At 42.2% G+C, this 18,775-nt stretch overlaps 1 protein-coding gene across 2 annotated transcripts in view; it reads right to left on the reverse strand.

The window, feature by feature from the left end:
- The window catches only part of ltk (leukocyte receptor tyrosine kinase), a 72,556-nt gene extending 56,362 nt beyond the window's left edge, over positions 1–16,194 (reverse strand). For both annotated transcript variants that reach the window (XM_051133958.1, XM_051133957.1), the window contains exon 1: positions 15,990–16,194. In XM_051133958.1, coding sequence (XP_050989915.1) covers positions 15,990–16,041 — 52 coding nt within the window. In that variant the 5' untranslated portion in view covers positions 16,042–16,194. The remainder of the gene's footprint in view (positions 1–15,989) is intronic.
- Between the last annotated feature and the right edge of the window lie 2,581 nt (positions 16,195–18,775).

The following is an 18,775-nucleotide window of genomic DNA, read 5'->3' on the forward strand; positions in this document are numbered from 1 at the left end:
CACTCGTGCCATCGAACTGTTGTATAAATGCAATATCACACAATTAGATGTGAGATATGGCTATATATCGGCAGCTGTAATTACCTACGGCCGAATTCCAGCTGTGCTGGATCTCACGTCTACTTGTGTGATATTGTTTATATAAAAAATCTGCTCTGAAAGGTTTTATTTATTTGCCATTTTTATGTTCTACTAAATTGTATATGTTGTGAGGTTATGTTACTTCCAACCTCTTTTGGTGCAGTTATTCAATACAACTGCAGTTCTTTTAACAACTCTATAAAAATGGTTCCCTTTAATTACTTCTGCGATCCTTATCACATTTAATGCCATTGAGAGAACATCACTTGACACAAAATGTTCCTTATAGTCATTCAATCATTAACTAGACCATATCTGAGCTGCAGATAACAATCAGCACTGCCAGATGTCAAAAACATAGTGATTCACAGACTCATCGTATAAGGTTACCATGTGCAGGTCAGGCAAAACCAAAGGGATTTACTGTTCTCTGTGATGTGAAGGATGTATTCAACACGTCTTTACTGAACAAGAGTGATGCAACAATAACATTTCAGTTCAGTTGCTGCTTCTAAGAAGCCGTGGGTCTCTAAAACCACCTTAATATTGATTCACAGAATGTCACAAACTAAATGTCAACAACATGACAAAGTCAAAACAGTCTCCTGACAGCATCAAAGGGAGGAGTTGTCTACATACACAAGTCCATCTGGACTGCTGCTCCACAGGAATCAAAGTGTTTCATTATTATGTAGTAGGTGTGATAGACATTTAGAGGGAACAAAATAATTACAGGCTAATTGTGTGTGGCTGGCCCTCGTGAGACCGTTTAAATGCATCTTGTGCAAATCTTACAAGTACTTCAAGTATCTCCCTGTTGGAAAAACCAGCATATGCTGGTTAGGTATGTTTTAAAGCATGGTAGCTGGTTTAAGTTGGTCCTTAGTTGGTCATGAACTGGTTATGAGCTGAGAAGGAGCTAGTTGCTTAGAACCAGCTTAGGACCAGCACATGACCAGCTTAAACCAGCTTATGACTAACTAAAAACCAGCTACCATGCTTTCAAAACATATCTAACCAGCATATGCTGTTTTTTTGTTTTGGTTTGGTTTTTTTCAACAGGACTGGCACTTACCATGGTACACTTTAGTGATCTGTTACATTTACGTAGAGGCACAAATCCCAGGTTTTTGTATACAGTGAGAACTATTAGTTATGTTTAAACCACTTTGATGTTGTGCAGCCTTGCTGCTGCTTGATTTTCTCCCATGACAAAGATAGATTAATAAATAAATTAATAAAAAAGTGACTTTTGTGCAATATTGTTACTGCATGATTTTCTCCCATGACATAAATAAATGAATAAAATTCATTAAAATGTGACTTTTGTCCAATATTGCTACTGCATGATTTTCTCCCATTACAAAATAAATAAATAAATAAATAAAATGTGAATTTTGTGAAATATTGCCACTGCATGATTTTCTCCCATAACAAAAATAAATAAATAAATGCATAGAGTTCATTAAAATGTGACTTTTGTGCAATATTGCAACTGCATGATTTTTTTTCCCATGACAAAAATAAATAAATAAACTGAATTAATTAAAATGTGACTTTTGTGCAATATTGCTATTGCATGATTTTTCCCCCGACAAAAATAAATAAATAAATCAAATTCATTAAAATGTGACTTTTGTGCAATATTGCTACTGCGTGATCCTCTCCCATGACAAAAATAAATAAATAATTAAAATTCATTAAATTGTGCCTTTTGTGCAATATTATTACTGTATAATTTTCTCCCATGACAAAAACAAATAAATACATAAATAAATAGACAGATAAATAGATAAATAACATTCATTAAAATATGACTTTTGTGCAATATTGTTACTGCATAATCTTCTCCCATGACAAAAATAAATAAATAAATAACAATCATTAAAATGTGACTTTTGTGCAATATTGCTACTGCATGATTTTCTCCCATGACAAAAATAAAGAAATAAATCAAATACATTTTATTATAATGTGGCTTTTTGTGCAATATTACTGCATGATTTCTTCCCATAAATAAATAAAGTAAACAAAATTCATTCAAATGTGACTTGTGCAGTATTGTTACTGCATGATATTCTCCCATGACAAAAATAAATATATAATATATATAAATACATAATTTTTGTGAAATAAATGACTTTTGTCCAATATTGTAACCACACAGTTTTCCCTTCATTAAAACTGTACAGCATATTCCCAATTCCATTTTTTAACCATTAGTGCTGACTGAATTTGCTAAGCTCAACCATTCAAAAAGTAAATCAAAATATGAACAGAAATTCCCTGTGTAAGTGGGCTTAATTTAGGCTTTGTTATTATGCTTTTTATTTAATAAAATCATACATTTATATACAGTATTTACATTTATATATTTAAGGTTCAGTATTACGTTTACAATTTGTTGAACGAAACTGCATATATTATATATTATGTCGTTGTAAAAAATAAATAGAAAATGAAACATAATATATAATGTGCATTTATATTTTATATAAATTAGTGTAAACTCTAGACGTTTTTCTAAAGGTCCTCTTGAGAATTTTTTTCAGGCTCTTTTTTGTATTATTTGGCCCTATTTTTTTGTTTTATTTTTTTGGTCGAAAGATGAACAGACAATCAACACAATTTGGGCATAAGCCAGAGAAGATAATAATCACTGACAGCTATGACTGTGAACCATTTGATTTTATCAGTATATGTAGGCTATGATCACAAACACTCTGCTTGCAAGTGACGTTGCAGTGATGCACATTACAGCACTTATTGCACCTCTTTAATGTTTGATGCTAAAAGCAAACACTTTGATCTGTGTTTAGAGATTCAGACCTGTAATTACTGGACGATTACGCAGCTACCTTGGCAAAGGAAGTCCATTTCACCAAACACACAGTCATGCTGAGCACCACTTACATGTGCAAGCACCCACTTCAATTTCGCAACTAAAACCTTCTTTAAGTCAAGAAATGACATACTGTCATTTCTGTAATTCATGATGTGGGAAGAAAAAAAAGCAATTTCCCCGGAAACCATGGTGAAGACATTTAACACCTTGTACGGTGACTATGCTGAAACATTTCACAAATTATATTACTGTCACAATGATGTCACCTTAGGCTATATTGTCACTGTTACTATGGTTTTGTGTGTCAGTGGTGTCTCATATGTCAAATAGCAAACAACAGAACGCAATGATGAAATTGCTCTTTGAGAATATGAGAAACTGATAAACATGACAAGGCTGGGCTGTTTTTCCATCATCACAAATTCAGGGAGAGCTCACTCAGGAAACCAAAAAACAAACACATAAAACATCTCAGCTGAGCTTCCTAAACAGCAATGATATTAAGAAAACAAATGGAGACTTTTGTCAGAGTATCCAGCTTCTCAGTTCTTTTGAAGAAAAAAATGCTATGGAAGTCAATGGCTGTTGTCGTCAATTTTTTGGTTACTCAAATTCTTGAAAATATCTTCTTTTGTGCTTAGGTTCGGAACAACCTGAGGGTGAGTAAATGATGGCAAAATGATGACGGGTTTAATAGAAGGCTAGTTTGTGAAATAGGTTAGAGCAGAGGTAAATTGAAGTGCCTTGGTTTAAGGTTGAAGAGAGGTTAAGTGCGTGTTTCCATCAGGGTCAGAAATTATCCTTTGTATGAATGACCAATTTTGGCTCTTCTGGAATTGATTGCCTGGGGCATTTTTACCTTCGTGAGGGCAATTTTTTATAATGACCTCAAAAATGTATCTGTTTTCTTTTATGTAAAATGAAAAAAAAAAAATGTATGTAAAATTTTACTTTTATGTAAAAATTTTTAAATTTATATACTTTTTAACCTCAAATGCTCGTCTTGTCTAGCTCTGCCATGCACATACGTACTTTTGGTAAATCAGTTCAATGCAACTCCAACTTTAAAATCATCCTAAATTGCTGCAGAATTACCAACCCAGTGTTTACAAAGTGAACATGCAAAGAAGGTTTTCTGTTGTTTCAGTAGTCATCATTTACTCCCGACATCTGAGCCGCTGAAGATGCAGGGGATGACTTTTGTCTGTGAAGGGAATGCGCCTCCTGATCTAAACAAATGTGTCTATGTTCGCACAAAATCATTTGTGCTCCAGCTTCACTTACAGCAGAAGTATAAGGGTTTTTTTTTTATGAATCTTTGCAATCGCCTTTCCAAATAATGTGCTAGTTAGCAAGTTTCGTGGCTAAATGCGGCTAAAGTAAACAGGCTCGTCACTCCACAAAGAGAAGAGAGGGGCGGGGCGAGCAGAGCTCATTAACATTTAAAGCAACATTGACCAGAACAGGATGATTTTTGCAGACCTGATTTCGGCAAGGTAAAAAAGGTGTTTTTTACACTACCATTGAGAAATTTTAACCAAAGCATGTTATAGACTTTTCATTAAGACCCTGAAGAATCATATCAAGAATCAAGAATACAAGGACTTGCTACTGCCAATACATCCACAGACATGTAAGAAATACTGCTGTAGCACATATAACATATATGAAATAACCCCCATATAGCCTACGTAAATCTCCCCAAAGCAGATCTATTCACAAGTTTCCAACCTTCCGGTTCAGTGTAAACAAATGGGACGTGACACTCATTCATTCAACAGTTGACAGTAGTGATGGGCAAATCAAGCGTTTCGAAGCAGTGACACTTTCCTGACTGTTTCGGTAAAAGTTTCAAAGCTTCAAGAGTGTCAAAAACGTACTCGGTTACTATCGTAACCTCGGTTCCCTGAGATACGGGAACGAGTACTGCGTCGCTAGACGCTATGGGAAAAGGTCCTTTTTCCTTCTCGACTGAAGCCTTTTTTCATACACGCAGTGAAACTGCACGGCATTGGATCGTGCAGAGAAACGAAACGAACCAATGACTCGGCAGCGGTGCTGCACGAGCCTATGGCGAGAGAGCCCGCCGAAGCCCGCCAGAAGGGGCGGAGCCACTGGCTATATAAGCGGTCATCTCGCCATAGGAACCCAGGTTACTTCGACTGAAGCGACGACTAGGTCGTGCAGCGACATGGCATGGCATGTTACGCAGTACTCGTTCCCGTATCTCAGGGAACCGAGGTTACGATAGTAACCGAGCACGTTCCCTTTCGATACTACACTCGTACTGCGTCGCTAGACGCTATGGGAACCGTTCCATAAACGCCATGCCATGGAGAGAACGGCCAAACACATGTCAAGGCACCAGAGGGGCCTAAATATGACAAGTAAAAAACCCGGCCCAGCCGGAGGCCCTCCTCTTGTGACTACTTATGCAGAAGGACTCCCGCTTGTAAGGCGGGAATGTCTAGGCTATAGAACCTAGTAAAGGTGGACGGCGAGGCCCAGCCGGCCGCCGCACAAATTTCTGCAATAGACACACCGCTAGACCACGCCCAAGAAGAGGCGACGCCTCTAGTTGAGTGGGCACGTATTCCAACGGGACATTCCAGGCCCAGGGAGGAATAGGCTAGCGTGATAGCATCAACTATCCATCTAGAGAGTCTCTGCTTTGTGACCGGATGCCCTTTGCTGCGGCCACCAAAGCAGATAAAGAGCTGCTCCGACTGCCTAAAGGGGGCGGATCGCTCGATGTACATTCTCAATGCCCTGACCGGGCAGAGCAGGCTCAACTCCTGATCACCTTCTGAGGAAGGGAGCGCAGAAAGCGTAACAACCTGAGCCCTGAACGGAGTGGAGGGCACCTTAGGTACATACCCATGTCTTGGTTTCAGGATGACCTTGGAGTCTCCTGGCCCAAACTCAAGACAGGAGGGGCTTATGGAGAGTGCTTGCAGATCTCCCACACGTTTTACCGACACTAAGGCTAGCAGCAGGGCGGCCTTAAGCGTCAGGGGTTTAAGGTCCACCATTGTCAATGGTTCAAAGGGAGGGCCTTTCAGAGCCCTCAAGACGGTGGACAGATCCCAAGCAGGGATAGTGTGAGGGCGAGAAGGATTCATCCTCCTGGACCCCTTCAAAAATTGAACAACCAAGTTGTTTTTGCCAATCGATCGGCCTGCTATCGGGCGTGAAAACCGCTATAGCAGCCACATAGACCTTGAGTGTGGACGGGGAGCGGCCCTTGTCCAACAGCTCTTGGAGGAAAGACAATATCACTGATATGTCACAGGAGGCTGGATCTTTTCCACGGGTAGAACACCAGGTGGAAAAGACAGACCACTTAAGGGCATAGAGGCGTCTTGTAGACGGAGCTCTAGCCTGGGAGATCGTGTTCAGGACGTTTTCTGGGAGGTACCCAGGATCCCGTCCAGACACCAGAGGTGCAGAGCCCACAGACCGGGCTGGGGGTGCCAGATTGTTCCGTTCGCCTGAGAGAGGAGGTCCCGTCTCAGGGGGATCGGCCAGGGGGCTGTGCAAAGCAGCTGGCACAGTTCTGAAAACCATGGTTGGTTCCTCCACAGAGGAGCCACCAGGAGGAGCCTGTGAGCCCGTTCCCTGACTCTCTTGAGAACCTGAGGGATCAAGGATGTCGGGGGAAAAGCATACAGAAGGAGGTTGGGCCAGTCGTGAGCCAACGCATCCCTGTCCTTGGAGAAATATGTCGGGCAATGAAAGTTGTCTTTTGAGGCAAAGAGGTCGACCTCTGCCTTGCCAAAGATCTCCCAGATTTTCTGAACCGTCTGTGGGTGAAGCATCCACTCTCCTGAGGGAACATTGTTTCGTGATAGCATATCCGCCCCTTGGTTCAGTCTGCCCGGTACATGAACCGCCCTCAGCGAGGCCAGGTTGAGCTGAGCCCATTCCAGAAGGCCCTTCACCAGTGTGAAGAGACGTCTGGAGGAAAGACCTCCTTGGCGATTTATGTAGGATACCACCGTCATGTTGTCCGATCGGACCAGCACGTGGTGTCCCTTCAGGTTTGGCAGGAATGAGTGGAGGGCATGACATACTGCCAGCATTTCCAGGCAGTTGATGTGAAACCCCTCTTCCGCTTTCGACCACAGGCCGTAAGCCGGGCTGCCATCGCACAGCGCCCCCCAACCCTTGTTGGAGGCATCTGTCGTGACTACCTTCCTTCTGCAAACCGATCCCAAGGGCACGCCCCTCTCCATCCACCGTGGGTCTTTCCAGGGGACCAGGGCCCTTACGCAGGCCTGGTCCACCTTGACACGACAACGTCCGTGACGCCATGCATGAGGTGGAACTCGAGGTTTTAGCCAGCGCTGAAGGGGCCGCATGTGTAGCAGGCCCAATTCGAGCACCGGGGATGCAGAAGCCATAAGGCCTAGCATCCTCTGAAACTTCTTGAGGGGGTGGCGGGCTCCGATTTGGAACGAGCTCGCTAACTGTCGTATTGCCAGAGCTCGCTCCGGCACGACCATAGCCCTTGACCGAGTCGAGTCGAAAATTGCTGCCAGAAACGAGATTTGCCAGCTGGGACGCAACGCGCTCTTGGTCAAGTTGACCCTGAGTCCCAGGCACTCCAGGTGGCTGAGGAGAAGGGCTTTGTGAGATAGCAGCTCCGTCTCGGACTGGGCCAGAATGAGCCAGTCGTCGAGGTAGTTGAGGATGCGGATTCCCTTCTGTCTCAGAGGGACAAGAGCCGCGTCCATGCACTTCGTAAACGTGCGGGGAGCCAGGGATAAGCCGAAGGGCAGGACCGTGTATTGATAAGCCACACCCTCGAAGGCGAATCTCAAGAATCGTCTGTGATGGGCGGCTATCTGGATGTGAAAGTACGCATCTTTTAGGTCCAGTGAAATAAACCAGTCCCCTGGGCGAATGTGCGAGAGGATCTGCTTTAAGTTTAGCATTTTGAACGGCCGTCTCATGAGGGCCCGATTCAAAAGCCTCAGATCGAGAATGGGTCTCAGACCTCCATCTCTTTTGGGACGAGGAAGTAGCGGCTGTAAAAGCCTGACTCGCTCTGAGCTGGGTGGACCATCTCTATGGCGCCCTTCCCCAGCAATGTCAACACCTCTGAGCGTAGGGACGTGCGCGTCCTTGCTCCTTACCGAGGTGGGGACCACGCCGCTGAAGCGCGGGGGCCTTCGAGCGAACTGGAGTGAATAGCCTTCCTTTATTATCCCCATGACCCATTCTGACACTCCGGGGATAGCCTGCCAGGCGTCCACCCGAGTGGCCAGAGGTATTATAGGTTCGGGTGGCTGAGATGAGGCACCCTTTGTATTTGGAAGAGGAAATTTGCTCTCTTTTTGAAAATGTTTGTGTTTTATTTTGTTTGCTATTACAGCGATAGGTTGTGTGGGCACAAGAAGGTTGGACCCAGTTTGTACAACAGATTTCACATAAAACACATCGACCTCGGCACCCAGCATTAAGCGAGGTGCTTGGAGGCTTAACAGAGGCCTTTTGGGGGGCGGTCCGGCTAGCGCGAGACTTTTCCCCCTCCTCTTCCTTTCGCCTGGATCAGGATGACGGCGGAGGCGCCGGGTCCAGTGCCAGCTTGGGTCGCGGCCCTTGACGCTTGGGGAAGGGGTAGCGTTTAGACGAGCGGGACGGCAGTCTCGGCTCGGCCTTGGCTGGCTGGGCTGCGGCAGCAGCGGAAGCGGACGGCGCAGATCTCGCAGGCTGCTGGGGCGGTGCAGGCTTGGGCCGCCCAGGAGCAGTCGCAGAGCTCGAGCGTTTTGGCAGGAAGTGTCGCATGGCTTGGGACGTCTTCTGTGCTTCGGTAAACCGCTCAGCAAAACCCTCCACAGAAGGCCCGAACAGGCCCGTGGGAGAGATAGGAGCATCTAGGAAGGGGACCTTATCCGCGTCCTTGATCTCAGTAAGCGTGAGCCATAAGTGGCGCTCGAGCACAACCAGGCTTGCCATGGATCTGCCTATTGCCTGAGCGGTAGCTTTAGTAGCGCGCAGGGCCAGGTCCGTTGCGCTTCGTAACTCCGTCAGAGTGGCGGGGTCCAGGGCAGACTTGTCTGACTGCGCGAGAAGTTTCGCCTGGAACACTTGGAGGATCGCCATGGAGTGAAGCGCTGAGGCAGCCTGTCCGGCCGAGGTGTAGGCGCGTCCGGCGAGGGCCGAAGTCGTCCTACACGGCTTGGACGGATGAGAAGCTTTTGCCTTCCAGCCGATGGCAGTGGGCGGGCAGAGGTGGGCGGCCACTGATCCATCCAGGGAGGTCCCCTGTCTTCGGCGCCGTCGAAAGAGGTGAGGGCGGAGGAAGACGAAGGGCGCAGGCGCGCAGAGTAGGGGGCCAGGATTTAGTGAGTTCCTCGTGAACTTCAGGGAGGAACGGAGAAGCTCGCTGTCGAGGGGCCTGGGGGCGCCCCGGCAGGAACCACTCATCGAGGAGGCTGCGTGGGGGCTCCTCTGGGGGAGACCACTCCAGTCCCAGCTCGTCCACAGCTCTGGTCAGGACGCGGAAGAGCTCGGCGTCCATGCCAGTTCTTGTCCTGGAGTCGCTGGTATCAGCAGATGGCAGGGGGGCGGGATCATTGACAGAGCCCGATAACTCCTCAGCATCTGAAGCAGCCAATGACATGCTGTCCAGCAAGTCATCCTCGCTCCCGCCGAAGGAGACCATATCACTCGCGGCTGCCGAGGGACACAGGTCTGGGCGGGCGAAAAGCACAGGAGAACCCTCTCTCTGTGGAGAAGGCGAGGCACGCGGGGGCTGAGCCGACGTGAGCTCGTCTAACTCCGGGCGCTGAGATCCCCTGCCCCGCTGTTTCTTCTTCACAGGCTCCTGTGAAGAAGGAAACGGGAGGGCGCGAGGTGCGGAATCACGTTCTGAAAAGAACGCTATCCGCGAGCGCAGAGAGGAGAGACTCATATCCCCGCAATGGGGACATTCCGTCTCTTTAAGTGCAGCCTCCGCATGGGGAAGCCCCAAACAGGAGACGCACTCGCCGTGCGAGTCGGAAGCGAGCAAGGGAGCCTTGCACTTCCGGCAGAAACGGCGCGGCATTTGCTCTTTTAGTAGCTCTTTTGCAGAAAAAAAGTCGCCGGATGGCGGCAGGGGAGCAGATGCAGCCGGCGTCGAGAGCGGCGAACAGCTGCTGAATACTCCGCTGCGGGTGCGTGTCAACGGCGAGGGCTTCTGTCTCATAGCGCGAAGAGTCGTCGCTGAAGGAGAAGAAATCTGGGTTCCTATGGCGAGATGACCGCTTATATAGCCAGTGGCTCCGCCCCTTCTGGCGGGCTTCGGCGGGCTCTCTCGCCATAGGCTCGTGCAGCACCGCTGCCGAGTCATTGGTTCGTTTCGTTTCTCTGCACGATCCAATGCCGTGCAGTTTCACTGCGTGTATGAAAAAAGGCTTCAGTCGAGAAGGAAAAAGGACCTTTTCCCATAGCGTCTAGTGACGCAGTACGAGTGTAGTATCGAAAGGGAACAGTGTTATCTGTTGCTTGGTAAAAAAAAAAAAAAAAATCAGACAAAAGCCTGTAAAAGAAGCTCAGTCGGAAGAAGCATCCACCACAATTTCCATAGATCAACTCATGTTACATGCACAAATAAAAGCCTGAAGGTCATTGCACACTGAGTCCAAAATTTTCGTACGTGTTTTTCCTTATTCGTCATCCTGTCCTATCAAAATGCTTGCTACGGATGTAAAAACACAGAAAATCGAACCTGATCCGAACTTTTTTTATGACGGATGAAAGTTTCAGATGCAGTGTGTAAACTCTATTGACACAACGGTCAGTTTTTTTTATTTTACATCACTAGTTGGCAGTCATTCAAGATTTAGCGATCCAAACTTGCTAACGATGTGGGAACACAACTTTGAACAAGCACATGTTGTCCCTGAGCACTGTAACAATGTCTCTCATAAAGGTTTGCAACTATACAAAGTAAACAATTATCCGAAAACTCGTAGTATACCACTGGTATACTACCGCTGCCTCACCGGAAGTTGTACCCACATTCTTTTTTACAGTAGTGCCCCCCAAAAACAGGTGGATATAGGTGGAGCTGGGGGAGGTGGAGAGTTTCTGAAGTGCACTGAAACTGCTATGGCAAGCACTAGCCAAGTATTTTAATGTTAAGCAGCAAGCTCATTGGCTGCTGACACAAAAGAAAACCAATCAGCTGCACCATGTGATAATGATGTCATTATGTCAGATTGAGTTAGACCTATCTGACCGTGCCTGCATGTCTTTGTATGAATAAATTACACAAATGCGCGGTTTCGTTTACTACACACATACTGAAGCATGCGTGCCATTCTCGGTGATTTCAGCATCTGCTGTTTTACTAAATGAGGACATAAATACATGAACAACATCTCCACAACTGCTCTGAGAGTCACTTCATGAACATTTTACGGTTTCATTTGTGTAAATCTAGTGTCATATCATATACACACAGAACTGTAAAGGTATTCACAGCAATCCATCAAAATAAATGTCCGGTTTAACTTGAAGACATTGTGCCAGAAATAAATTACTGTTGTTTAGTAGAACGCACATACTACTACTATTACTATTAAAATTAAACAAACATTATTTAACATTTTAAAGGAATAATCACACAACTCTTCTTTCATATTTTAATTTTAATGGTAAATCCCCTTTGTTTGCCAAAAAAAAAAAAAATAATAATTGTTTAATTTTCAATCATTAAAAGATACATGAAATTAATGTAATTTGGTAACCAGAAAAATGAAAATACACAATACAGAATTTCTGAGGGGGAAAACAAACATTTCATGAGGCTATTTTAAGAATAAATTTTAATCATTTAAGTTGTTTTTATGCATTCAAATAATTAGACATGCTAAAACACAAAATTTGAAAACAATAAAACATATGATGAAAACACATGTTTATTCTGATGCCATTTTTGTCCAAAGTCCCCTTTAATTTCTCAATTTTAAGTACCTGAACAAATAAAATGATCAGCAGAACGATTTACCTGGTGCTGTAACATCATGCACCATAGCATAAAGTAATTCTCCTCACATTTACTAGGTGAATCCCATCCAAATTGTTGCTGCCTGACTTGTTTTTAATCTCAGGAAACTCTCATACATCTGCTCTGGTTCCTCAGCTGGCTTCCTTAAACGGAGAGGAACAGATTCAACATCTTTTTTCTTTACCTAACAGATGTTGATCAATGCTGTGATGATTAAACTGAGCATGAAATTTGCAATCATCTTTTCTTTCCTATTGTAACATACATCTGACGGAAACATAGGCTGGGACTTTGTTCAGTTCATTGCGAATTAACTGGATCATTGGATCACTGTCATTTGCTATTGCTGAATACCATGTGCTGGAGTGAGGATAGATTATAAGGGCATGTGAATTAAAGGGGTCCTATTATACTGTTTTACAAAGTCTTGATTTTGTTTTGGGGGTGTACTACAACATGCTTTTATGCTTGGTGGTTCGAAAAACGCATTATTTTTAACATAATTTACATTATTACAATACATTTCTCCCAGCCTGGCACAAAAGGCTCGATTAGTTCCGGGGTTTAATGAAGGCCAGCCTTCCGAAAAACTAAATGTGTTGTGATTGGTTAGCTCTCCCACTGCGTTGCGATTGGCAAACAGCTTAGACGGTATTTCAGTACTGCCACGCCCCTTGTCAAAGAAGCAAGTTCCGTACACAACTGTTGGCGCAAGCTAGATTAAAGTGCATCAATTCGCTACAGGAGGCCTTTATTAACCCCCCGGAGCCATGTGAGGCACTTTTTATTATGGATGGATGCATATTATTGGACTTGTTTTGGACTGATGAAGAGAAACACATCTATGTCATTTTAAAGCTTGGGAGTGCCAGGATAATTTTAATATAACTCTGATTGCATTCGTCTGAAAGAAGGAAGTCATATACACATTGGGTCCTGTCGTCAGCCTGCGAGATCGCCAATACATGATATTATCGTGCTAATGTATTTAATTATTTACATACTTAGGTCCTGATCAGACAGAATGCATTTTTGCAGTGAGAGGCACCTTTTTTGAATTGTTTTCTGTCGGCAGTGAGCATTATGCGCGTTGTACGGCACACGTCTGCGGCGCGTTACTGCTCTGAAGCGGCCACTCTAGTCAGTGCTTGTGTTTATACCTGCCACGCTGCGGCTCGTTGAAGCGGTTCTCCACGCTGCATCGCTAAATTTAGGCTAATTCCCCATCTCGTCCCTACACGTCCCCCAACAATTTGAATTTCCGTGAGCAGGATTTAATTTAATGATATTCTCATGGGCCATTGCATGCGGAAAACAAACGTTGTAGTCCAAAGGAGCCGTTCGTGGTAGATCTTAAAAAAAGGGATTTTTTATAAACGAAATATCTCCTTTTGGAGTGGACTTTGAGATTTGTAACTTTGTAGATCTTTTTTATGCCAAAAGATACACTCCACATACTGACTAAAGTTCAAAAAGTGAAAAAGCATAATAGCACACCTTTAAAAACAAATAATGATGCATCCACTTACCCAGACAGCTACCTTTTTATCTTCTCCTTCACCTCCTAAAAACAACTACAGTTTGCCCTTATAAAAGCACTTTTATAACATACTGTATACCTTAATTAAAGTGCTGGTAAGAACACAAATGTAGTAAAACTCAGGTACGACCTTGCCATTTAGGTTAAGATGTAATCAGAAACGTGGGAGGAGGAGTCCAACATTATACTAGTCTCCGCTTGAGACGACCTAACGCATATTTCATGTTGCTTGATCCGGCAAACTGTAATGTGATTGGCTAGCTTTATGCTAGTTTTGGCTTTCACCAGTCTGTCTCTCTTTATTTATGCCTATTAAATAATCAGTACTTATTATTTTTGGTTGGATGGAAAGTGTGGTTATAAAGTTTCCACATACTCTCATTCATTTTTGGGATGTTTTTTTTAATACAGTCACAGATCAACAACGCTGCACTGTTATATGAGTTTTTCTTCTGTTATTTCACTATTACATTATTATTTCAGCTGAACTATTTCACATAAATCCACTGCAAAACTCTGGTTTTTCATGATACATGTCTTTTGGGTGTTTCTTTGCTATCACAATAATAATCTGTCTTCTGATTCAGCATGGTTAGAAAATCTGCCAACAGAAGAAATGTAAAATAAATGACAATCCATCTGAACAAGACTGAATCTGGATCATAACTCTTACATCTTTTCTAAAGCAGTGACATTCACAATCCCTAGATGGTTAAATATCCTCAAAGCCGACTATAAGCTGACAGGGCAGGCTCATAATACCTGATATCAGAGTGCTGCTTTAAGACTTTAATGTTCATAAAAAAGCAGAACATTTTAGTAATACCGCATACTGTAGTTGTTTGTATTCTAGGTCATTTCTGAGTGAGTCAGAAGTTATTTCATTTGGCTTGGAAAGAAACATAAATGGATGGAAAGTGAAAAGAGAGTAGCGAAGCCACTGGAGAAAAAGAACGGGAATGTAAGAGGCTTGAGGCGGTATTCACCTACGTACTTGTACGTGCCTTGAGTTACTTGAAAACGGGTTTCAGTACTTCCTCAGACTGACATCTGCGCATTCAATTTTGCTAAAAGCTCAGCTCAGCAAAGGAGGGCAGAATTACACAACTGATTGTCGGTGTGTGCCAAAAATATTAATAAACAAACAAATACATAAATAAATATGTTAGACAGATAATGTAAGTACTGAATACCAAATTACCAGATTGCTGAACACTGCAGAGAAATGACGTACTGTCAAGGCGAAACGAAACTGCTTATGTGGGCCACTTTTTCCAGATTGCTAATTAGCGGGGAAGTCTGTTCGGTATTACATAAAAAATGACCTTATAAAAGCAACACACACATTATATAAATCACACATGCTCATGCCATTTTCATGCCTAATGGACAACAAACATGAGTTTATTATCTGTGATGCTGACCAGGTAATTTTGTCTAAGCAGGACAGATGAGGTGCTAATGAGAAGGATTGGATTAAACAACACATATTGGTAGACCCAAACCAATAGACACATTAGCATATGCAAATTCTGTCTTTCAAACTATAATAAAAACACTGGTATTTGTTCAGACAAGAGTTAAGTATATAAAGAAGGTAGATTTTATCTGAAAGTTTGAACCGGGATCTCTATTTTACATAAACGTAGAGTCAGTAAACATGAAATATGATTTGAATATTACATTTATTATTTACAATAACAATGTTGTTTTGTACATTTGTGTTTTTTACATAATATATTTTTGCTGTTTTATGAATTGTTTTATGAAATAAAAATTTCAGTTTGAATTTTGCTAAAAAGCCTATAAAAGCTGTTTAATGACAGCACATAAAAGTAAAATACAGCCAAAATCAATTAAGTGTATCTTTCTTGAGCATGCAGAAATTGGCGTATACAGCAATAAACTCACTTTGAAAAATACTTGTGTGCCAACTAGCCTATTTTTTGCAACATAATTCTGCACATGAAATGAATGTTCAAATGTAGAACATGACGTAAAAACAAATAAGAAACAAATATTTTGGAAAGCTAATATCTAATTATCTTCAATATAAAGCTCCTTTAACTTGTACTACAGAGTGCTTGTCCTAAACTCAACAAAGGTTGCCAAGAACAGCTGAATTTCCCCAAGCCTGCTCAAGTCTGAGGACAATTAGTTCTTGCCTATATACACTTTTAGAGTACTTTATATAATTAGTATGACACCACAAATTAAGCCAGCGTACTCTGAGACGTCAAAAGGTTTCATGCCTCGGCATAAATTAGCTTAATTTCAAAGTGCTTTTAAAATCTGCGCGGTTAGCATCTCATGCCGTCCTTAAAAATCATTATGTGGAAATTCACTTACATGTGTTTGCCAGTTGCCCCTAATCGAAGCGAAATGAGCGGTTTCATGATTCTGTTTCTCAAGAGATCAAATGGGTTTCATTTGAAACCATCAAAGTCTGAATACATTTCTATCAACGTTTCGTTTAAACGTCGTCAGAAACCAGCAGGTCAGAATTGGTTGCAAACACTTACCTGTGAAGATGAAAAAAGCAAGTTTTAAAAAAGTTTGTCGAGTAAGATCCATGGCTCCTTAAAGAAGGATCCTGGAGATAAAGTACTGTTAGCCTAATCTCTGCCCACTTTTATTCCTGACGCGGGAAAAAGCTCAATAATAACAAATAAAACGTCTTTGCGTAACTATCCAATTCCGTTTTACGGCTCCTGCTTCTGTCGCCTCAGAGCTGCTGTGATTCATTATGATGCTGATGCTGCGGCGTCTCTCTCTCTCTCTCTCTCTCTCTCTCTCTCTCTCTCTCTCTCTCTCTCTCTCTCTCTCTCTCTCTCTCTCTCTCTCTCTCTCCTGTTCCTGATAAACTGACGCTCGGTCCTAATGCCGGTTAGTCACGGAAGGTCAGTTTCATGCGCTCACTTGGGTTAAAGGTGCACTCAGTCATTTTTTACAAATTACACATTTGTTTTACAAGTCATGCATTCCATATAAAGAAATGAACAGGGCTTTAGGAAACATAGCATTAATGTGATGTATATTCACATGGGGCGACAAAGACCGGTGTTTAAAAAAAAAGCCATTTTCCTTCCTCGGAGCAGGTCGCCCTTTTATGGGGGCCGCCATATTGACGTCACATGACCAGTTGTGTCATATAATTGGCAGTATTATGCAAGCATTAATTAATCCGGTCATCCTTTCCCAAATGAGACAAACAACCAAACAAAGCTATCTATTGGTAACAGTGTTGGGTAAGTTACTAAAAAAACTAGTCCACTACAAATGACTAATTACTTCTTTAAAATTGTAATTTGATTACATTTCTGATTACTGCTATTAAAACGTAATCAGATTACTTTTACTTTCAAGTTTACTTTTACAGTTATCAAACCTAAAAAAAAAACACTACAAAGTGAAACTCATAGTTTCTAATTAGTTAAATAGTTAATTAAGGGTTTGTTCACCCAAAAATTAAACTTAGCCCATTATTTACTCACCTTCAAGGCATCCTAGGTGTATATGACTTCTTCTTTCAGATGAATGCAATTGGAGTTTCATTAAAAATTGTTCTGGCTCCTCAAAGCTTTAAAATGGCAATGGGCAAGTGTTTCTCTTCAACAGTCCAAAACAAATCCAATAAAGCGCATCCATCCATAATAAAAAGTGCCTCACGTGGCTCCAGGTTTTCACGGTTTTCCTTTGCTAAAGTCAGGAAACGTTGCTTCCTTTGCTCCTGTAAACAAACTATTAGCACAGGCTAGATTAAAGTGATTATTACATTTTAAATATGGATATTTTTCTTACAAAAATACATCGATTCGCTACAGGAGGCCTTTTTTTTTTTTTTTTTACCCCCCAGAGCCGTGTGAGGCACTTTTTATTATGGATGGATGTATTGGTGTCAGAAGCAAAATAAATGTTGGTGGGTCCTCCCCCAGAAAATAATTACCGGAGTATGGAGTATTTACTGTAGTTTGCTGCCTTTTATTTAACAGAGTGTCTTTTTGCACAAAGTGCAAATAGGTCGCCTTTTTGGCAGGGGCTATATTACCTCTGCCCGCTAGTGTAACAAGATTACAAAAGACGGTGGTTATGTGACATTTCCAGTGGTGTACATGACAATGCACATAGCATATTGTTTTTGGAGCAAGAGACCCGAGTTCAAATCCGCCTTTTGCCAAAATTGTTCTTCTCCCTTTTCACATCTCATATCACAACTGAAAGGCATTTGTTTTCAGTGAAGATAAAAATAAAGGAAACAATTAAAAGTTAAAATAAAGTGTCAGGTAGGGTTAGGTGTATCTAAGCAGCAGGCAAGCTCAGATGCTCTGTTTATTTTTTGGTGTGTCGCGGCCATGCAGCAGGTGCGAGTAACTAGTGAAAAAACGGAATGGAGTTAATTTATATGGGCCAAGTGGAATGGATTTGAGAAAGAAGTATAATGGAATTTAAGGCTGTAGCTAAATGGAGTTTAATTTACTAAGGCATTCCTCATTTATTTGCTGAATTAGAGATGGTAAAAGTGGATGGGTCCAATATCATTGGTCTTCAAATCTTTTCTGATTAAGCAATCCTTATGAAACCAATGCGAGGTGCACACGCGCAGCAAACTCTATTCATGCAATAATTATCCATGTGAGATGCACAAACATATAAACACCCACATCACCTCCGTAGACAAAGCAGCAAAATTCATCAAGTTCATTTTGGATGCTTTTTGTTTTTGGAAGAAGACACACTGAGAGGAATCAACCTTGTATTTACATATAAAAGAATGCGATGCGACATGGCTTGATCCAGCTAAGGATTATTTCTCTGAATTTAAACATTCTTCGAAACATTTGCAAAACATAACACTGTTCTAGTGGTTTTTGAATATTTTAATAAAAAATCGTACATATTGTGCCTTTAAGTAGCATAATTTTATTACATTAGTAACTGTAATCAAATTACATAAATTAAAAATGTAACACATTACATTACTGCGTTATCAGGAAAAGTCATTCGAATACTTTTAGAGTTAGTGTAACACAGTTTACTCAACTCTGATTGGCAATGATGCTTTTACAGCATCACCACAAGTGCTGTTGCCAGAATTGGGGGTTATTGTGTTCCTCTGTCATGTGACGGAGCATGTGTTTGACATGAGTTTCTAATACAGAGTTTAGATTCGCCTGTCATCTCCCTAGAATAATGATGGGACGTCTGGCATTTAACCTTTCAGGAAATAGTTCGCTTCCTGCCATAGAAGTTCTGCACATAGCTGACTTATCAAAGACATATCAAAGGCATTGTCTATTATATTTTGTCC

Source organism: Labeo rohita, chromosome 17, assembly GCF_022985175.1.
Source record: "Labeo rohita strain BAU-BD-2019 chromosome 17, IGBB_LRoh.1.0, whole genome shotgun sequence".
Classification (NCBI taxonomy): domain Eukaryota; kingdom Metazoa; phylum Chordata; class Actinopteri; order Cypriniformes; family Cyprinidae; genus Labeo; species Labeo rohita.